At 33.7% G+C, this 7335-nt stretch overlaps 1 protein-coding gene across 1 annotated transcript; it reads left to right on the forward strand.

Moving 5' to 3' along the window:
• Window positions 1-515: 515 nt before the first annotated feature.
• LOC126726668 (ferredoxin--NADP reductase, root isozyme, chloroplastic) lies at window positions 516-4936 on the forward strand. The gene is made up of 5 exons (XM_050431995.1): window positions 516-692; window positions 855-911; window positions 2097-2429; window positions 2743-2962; window positions 4210-4936. The coding sequence occupies exons 1-5, from the start codon at window positions 669-671 to the stop codon at window positions 4707-4709; spliced, it is 1134 nt and encodes a 377-aa protein (XP_050287952.1). The 5' UTR covers window positions 516-668; the 3' UTR covers window positions 4710-4936.
• The last annotated feature ends 2399 nt before the right edge of the window (window positions 4937-7335 follow it).

A 7335-nucleotide genomic window follows, 5' to 3' on the forward strand; every position in this document is an offset into this window, starting at 1 on the left:
ACCGTAACTTAACCATAGGTGGTGTGGAATTTAGTCGTTCAAGATAGAAGGACGCATTCCTTTTAAAAAAAAAAAAAAAAAAAAGACAGTCACCATTTTAAAGAAATTTGAAAGGTCTCTCATCCTTTTCCAATCCACCCAAGATTTGAGTTTTCCGGTTTTGTGGGTTTTACAAACCAGATTGTAACCTTTCCCCAATCCCAATCTGACCCACTGTTCTGTCCTGTTTTGAAAGATCCTCTAATAATCCAACGACATCGACAAACTCCCACTGTGCAAAGTAAAAGTGGGTGACCATTACTACAACATCATCGCACCCCAGGTGCAGCAAGCCCACGATGCTACAACACCCAGCTGACCCATGCGGGCCCAAAAGACAGTTAAAACTCCAGAGCCCAATCCCCCATAAGCCCTCATCACAGAGCTCGGCCTGGTTTTGAAGACTATCAATCATTGATTGGTCATTGGAGCACAAAACAATTTGGCAGCAAAAGAAAAGGGACAGTATATATGATATGAATGACTCTGAATGAGAGCGTCCTTTGACAGTATCGAAAGGATCATTCACAGAGTCACACCTCGTAGTGTTGTCAGCTTATAAATACTATTGACAACACTTCTCTTTCTCAAAGCGTTCTCTCAAATATCTCTGAATTGATCTCTCATCAATGGCTCAATTGGCCGCATCTCAGGTTCACTACCCATTTCTTTCAATCTATCTGTCTCTCTCTTCCCTTTTTTTTCATTACCCAAATCAAAAACATGGGTCTTTGTCTTTTGGGTGTACTTTTTGGTTTATAACTTTTTGACTTTTGTTTTACTAATGTTTTTTTGTGTGTGGGTTTGTTTTTCAGGTTGCTGTTACTGTTCCTGTTGGAAGCGATTTGTCCACTAGGAGATCTGTGTTTAAGGTTTTTCTAATCTTTTTTCTATTTTTCTCTGATTAATTTTGTGCTTAAAAATGCTTACTTTGTTAAATCCATAATCTAATGGTTTTAAGTGGTTTTGTTAGTTCTTACCTCTTTGTTTGAATTTTATTTTATTTTATTGTTATGGATCATATAAATTTATGGGCTTGTTTGGCTACTATTTTTTTTAATAGTTGTGCAGTCTTGTTTCAAGTTCACATTCATCTGTGAATTTGATCAAATGGAAAAAAGTTGTACTACTTTTTTATGTTTCATTTCGACCCTATTGAACTAAAAGATTGAAATCCAAATCCTTCTCTTCAATTACTTTCATGCAAATGAATCAATAAAGAAATCGTAAAAGTTTCTGAAAAAGTGTTCAGTGTCAGCTTTTTTTATTTAAAATTTTTTACTTTGAACGAGTTTTAAGTAGTGGAAGTTTGAGTTCTAATAGCCAACTTTGTGATTGTTTTCTCATTATTTTTTCTCAATTTTGGGAGGATGAGTTTTAGTTTTAGTTTAATTGCAATTGGCTCAGATTGTTCAAATGGGCGGTAATTCATTGAATTGATAGCTTTTACCGTTCTTTAGAAACTGTAATATTGTTGATGGGTTATTTACAATGAAGCTTGTAGAAAACCGTTTATGTCTTTTACTTTAGCTTTCAAGGGGAAAAATCACTTACTTTTCCTGGGGAAAAAATATTTTGTAGAAAATTTTTTATCAAAGCAATTGACAATACACTGTTTTCTTCTACTGTGGTTTTACTCAAGTCGTTCAACATAATCCAGCACCCGTATTCACTTTATTGTATGTCTTTTTATCTAACTATTGCTCCCACTAAAAACCCCATTTCCTTGAACAGCAAAAGGATGAAAAAAAAGAAAAAGAATTGAAGTCACTGTAATGAAATTTTATTGTAACTTAAGGAAAGAAGCTTATGGATTTGAAGTCATAGGTATCTGATTTGTCTTTTCAGCGTAGTGATCCCTGTGCATTGTCCTCAATACCTCAGTGTATATGTATATAGAGTTTTAATAATTGTTTACATGATTCTTTGAGACAAATATGAATGATATAATTCACATTAGAATTCATTTTACCTGATTAGTGTATACAAATCGAGCTTCTCTGCAATATCTATGGGTAATGATTTTCTCAAGGCAATTGCTCTTCATTTTGTTGCAGACTCATAGCATAAGCTTTCATGATAAATCATGGGCACCTTCCTTATCATTGGACTTAAAAACGAAGAATGCACAGTTGAGAAATCGACACATAATTTGCCAATCAGTGCAACAAGCCAGTGTACCTAAAGTTACTGTTTCCCCTTTAAACCTTGAAGATGCTAAAGAGCCCCCACTAAATACATACAAGCCTAAGGAACCTTATACTGCAACCATTGTTTCTGTGGAGAGGATTGTTGGCCCTAAAGCCCCTGGAGAGACTTGCCATATTGTGATTGATCATGGTGGCAATGTTCCATACTGGGAAGGACAGAGTTATGGTATAATTCCTCCTGTAAGTAACTAGTTATCTGGTCATTATTCTCTTGCATTGTGCTTCTCTGGAGTTTTAGGTTCTCTTTCTAAGCTTATTATAACCAAGATCTATAGCATTATAAATGATGTTGTCATGCTGCTGGCTAGGATAAGAGCGTTAAATTAATAATAATGATAATCTAGTTTTTGCATTCAATTCCATTTGACAGAGGATCTCAATTCATATCTCTATCCATATATTAATAATAATGTTCTTGCCATGCTAATAGTTGTATCTGTGAAGTACAAGCGTTCCGTTGTAAAATCTATATAATCATTTCGTTGCACCACAGGGTGAAAACCCAAAGAAACCAGGGAGTCCACAAAATGTTCGTTTGTACTCAATTGCCTCCACTAGGTATGGAGACACTTTTGATGGCAAAACAGCCAGCTTTTGCGTTCGTCGTGCTGTTTATTATGACCCTGAGACTGGAAAGGAGGATCCTTCCAAGAATGGTGTATGCAGCAATTTTTTATGCAACTCAAAGCCTGGAGATAAAGTTAGGGTCACAGGTAGGGTGTGCTTTACATAAAAAACATATTTAATGTTTTTGAAAACTTCCCACACAAGTAGTCAAGAATCACATCACTTGTTCACGAAATCTTTCATAATTAATTTTTCATATGCACTGATTAGCTGATATTAACAGAGAATCTGCAGCTTGATATAGGTTCCCAATTGAAATTTGTGCAACAGAAGGCATGATATTGGTGGTTTAGGATGTGGATAAAAGTGATTTTCATTGCTATTTTAAACACCATATAGGGTTTTTTTCAGCTGTATAAAATGAACAAATTATTAATGCAGTTTCATAATTTGATAGGGGTAATTTAGGTAGTAAAAGGTGGGCAAGATAACTAGTTGCTACTGTCCAGATGGTCAATAGCCCGGATTATTTGTTTAATTTAAACTGGTGGATCAGGATCTACTGGTCAATGGTTCTTTCATCAAACTTTGACATTTAGCTGCTTTTGATGATATCAGCATTTGAAGGTCAGGAGGAAAGATGAAATAAACTCTCATATAATTTATTTGACTGGTAATTTTAACATGCATGTGCTTAAATTTCAGTATATTTTCTTCCTTCCCTTTGGAAGAAAGAGGTTTACATCATGTGCCAAAAAAGTTTTTACAGCTAAAGGAGTTTTTCTTTTATTTAGGTTTAACTACAGTAATGTATCATTGGGCTTAACTAGCATGTTATTCATAATTAACATAAATAGTTAAAACATTACCTGCCTTTTCCAACCAAATCTGGCACATAAATGAGTACAATTTGAAGGGAAGACTTTTTACCCTATGCCAAGGATTTTGTTCTTATCCTAAGTGAAACTTTATTTTATTTTTTAAAAACTCTTTATTTAAAATTTCTAGAGGCTGTAAAGTGCATTTTAGCCAATTTTTTTTTTATGGTTAAATTGCTTTGTTTAACCTTTTTTGGTTTATTATCCTAAGGTTTTGCTTATGTTTTCTACAGTTAATGAGCTCTAGCTCAAATGATGCCTCCTTCCCTTTGTATGAATAAGGTGGAGGGTGAGAGGTTCATGCTGGTGCTGCTTTAGCAGTTTGTCTTAATGCTTGTTTAGTTAGGATATACCGTGGCTCAATTTGTTTTATCCATGATCACCATATTTGGAGGAATGGATAGATAAATTTATTTGATGTTGTTGATTCTCTGGTGTTGGTTTATCATAGATTTTCATTGTAATTTTGGTCTAGACTTGGCTTCTTATCTTCTCTTATCTGAATTTTATGGAAGGTCCCTCTGGCAAGATAATGCTTTTGCCTGAAGACAACCCAAATGCCACCCACATAATGATTGCTACTGGAACTGGCATTGCTCCATATAGAGGCTATCTTCGTCGTATGTTCATGGAGGCTGTTCCTACATTCAAGTTCAATGGCCTTGCTTGGCTGTTCCTTGGGGTTGCCAATTCTGATAGTCTCCTCTACGATGATGAATTTAAAAAGTATCTTAAGGACTATCCAGATAACTTCCGCTATGACCTGGCCCTTAGTAGAGAGCAAAAGAGTAAGAGTGGAGGCAAGATGTATGTTCAGGACAAGATTGAGGAATACAGTGATGAAATTTTCAAACTGTTGGATACTGGTGCCCACATTTATTTCTGTGGTCTTAAGGGAATGATGCCTGGGATCCAAGAAACGCTTAAGAGAGTTGCAGACCAACGAGGGGAGAATTGGGAAGAGAAGCTCTCACAGCTCAAAAAGAACAAACAATGGCATGTTGAGGTCTACTAAGCTTGATGCTATGACTTCCTGTTTCATGAAAATTGCATCAGCCTTTTGATGCTAGGAACTTGGCCTTTTTTTTTAAAATATTTTTTTTATTGACCAGTTTTTTAGATGGAGCTTGAATGGTAGTTATCATTTTTCTGTGTTATTAAATGACAAATGAGACAAGTTTGATTCCCTTGGTTAATACAAATTAAGAAGCCCTTTCAATGGGATTCTTGCAGCATTACATATTTTTAAAGTTTGTAATGGCCAAAGCCAAAAGATGCTCTACTTTGTCAAGTGTAGTTGTCCTTTTGTTGTGGCACTATAGTAGCCAGTAGAATAATTTAATCAATGCTGTGTTTTCTTAGGACTAATGTTCAAGGCTGGCTTGGTGTCTTCAAGATGTATGATTGAGGTTCATCAAAAGAAGAAGATATATGATCGAGAAAAGTCCCCGTTAAGCCTTCACAGGCGTTGGGTTATTGAATTCAACGCATGCCCATTCTAATATAGGTATTTAGTGTTATATAGAAATGTAATTTCTTAAAAATATTCTTGAGCTACACTTTAACTTCTGCTATATTATAAAAAATAAAATACACTATTGATTAAACTCATTTTTAGAACTTTTTTTTTTTAGAGTACTAAGTATTTTAACACACATATGGGAGGAGAGGAGAATGTCTTAAATTTTTAAAACATGGTATAGTTTTTGGAAGAGATCCAGATTAGTTTTAAATAATTAAGTGGTTTCACATAAAATCTACATTGAATAGAGTAGAAGTAGTTTTAGATTGACTTAAAATGGTTTCAAACAATTTGGAAGTAATACATATTCAAATTTGTATATGTAAACTTGGTCAAAATGATAAATGAAATGATACTTGGCATAATTGAAGCCATTTTAAATTATAATTTAAGAACCAATTAACCAAAATGTTTTTAAATACTAAATGAAATGTAGTTCAAATTTTACTTCCTCCCCTTACATCAATAAATTGAGATCACATGGTAAAACTCATGCAATGTATATGTCTTTATGAATCCCCCTCATGCCAATCCAAAAAAAAAAAAAAAAAAAGTACAAAGAGTTCTCTGGATGGGATGATGAGCTTTATAATTGCACATTGAGGAGGAAACCACTTCTAGGCTGTCATTATACAGATCACAAATGTGGGCTTATATTAATTCTTGAGTCCAAAATTCCATAGAATATTAGTTTTACTTTCTGGCTTGTCCAATAGATTAGACATTGCAGGCCCACTTATTGGCCCCTAAGGGCTTATAGACTTCCCATGTATTAGTGGTGATTTGGTGTGACATATAAATAATAATAAAAAAACAAATAATTTAAAAAGTAAAAGGGACAATCATTATTCATACCCCAAAAGAATACAACACAACATACTAGAACAAAAAAAAAAAAAAAAAAAAAAAACAGATCTAGTTGATTAAGAATCACACAATATGGATCTGACCCAAACATTAATTAGGGAAAAAAACCAGCTCCAAATATCATTTGGCATGTTTTTTGTGTGCTTTCATTTCACTCTATCCTCTCGTAGTGCTCCGATACCTTTGGGTGCCTTATCTTGTACTGATTGAGGGTTCCCCTTAATTAAGAGGGTCAATTTTCTTTTATAACAAAGTTAAAATTAATGTAATTGCTCATGCAATCTGTGTAATCATCCAGAAATACCAGTAAAGGGTCAATTCAAAGGGGGCTAGGCATATATGTGACAATGAAGTTGTGGATCTCCGAAGTGGCAGCACTAAACGCACTGTCCTCCTTGCTACTTAGAATGAATATTGAATGGTCCATTATCACCTGATAGGTTGTTCGGAAGAGGTTTTATTTTCTTTTTCAAATAAGAGTATTTGGTTATTTTAATTTCTTTGCTAGGGAAAGTCAAGCTCACTTTCATTGATAAAATTGGTGGATTGAGTTTAAGTTCACTTCTTTGAAAGAGCCAAATACGCCTATAATTATGTTTAGTTGTCAATAAGCCTTTAGTTAAAATTTATTACATACATATGTGTGTTTAAAATTGTGAGTTGAATTCACGTTTTTAGTTATAAAACATGTGTGTAAGTACTCAAATCAGTGCTTATTTTAATTTGCTTGTCTTCTATGATCATTCGTCAAAAGAAGATTGAGAACCCACCGTATACAACTCAATGCTCTCTTTAGGATAAATGATCACATCCTTATTATTGTTTGTTAGAAATATAAAATAATACCCTTTTACAAAAAAAAAATTATATCCCCTTGTTATGACTCCAAAAAAACTCTCTATGAATATCGTAGAAAAAAAATAAAAATAAAATAAAATTAGAACTCTCTACTGAATATTCAAGGCATGTCCCTATTACTTTCCAGCTCTTCACGAGTCACTAGAATACTAAAATGGCAAACATGTGATATGATCAATAATGATAACATTAATAAATATGGTAAAAGATGATTGGCATGCATTGACCTTAACTGTCTAAGCAGTTGGCTCATGACTATGGCTTTCAAAAAAAAAAAAAAATCATTACCAAAAGAAAATATAAATTATTCTAAGGGAAAAAAAATAGTACTTAACTGTTCTAGATAGAGAAATGCTATATTTATAACATTTTTATAACATTTTCACAACAAATC

Source organism: Quercus robur, chromosome 5, assembly GCF_932294415.1.
Source record: "Quercus robur chromosome 5, dhQueRobu3.1, whole genome shotgun sequence".
NCBI classification, from domain to species: Eukaryota; Viridiplantae; Streptophyta; class Magnoliopsida; order Fagales; family Fagaceae; genus Quercus; species Quercus robur.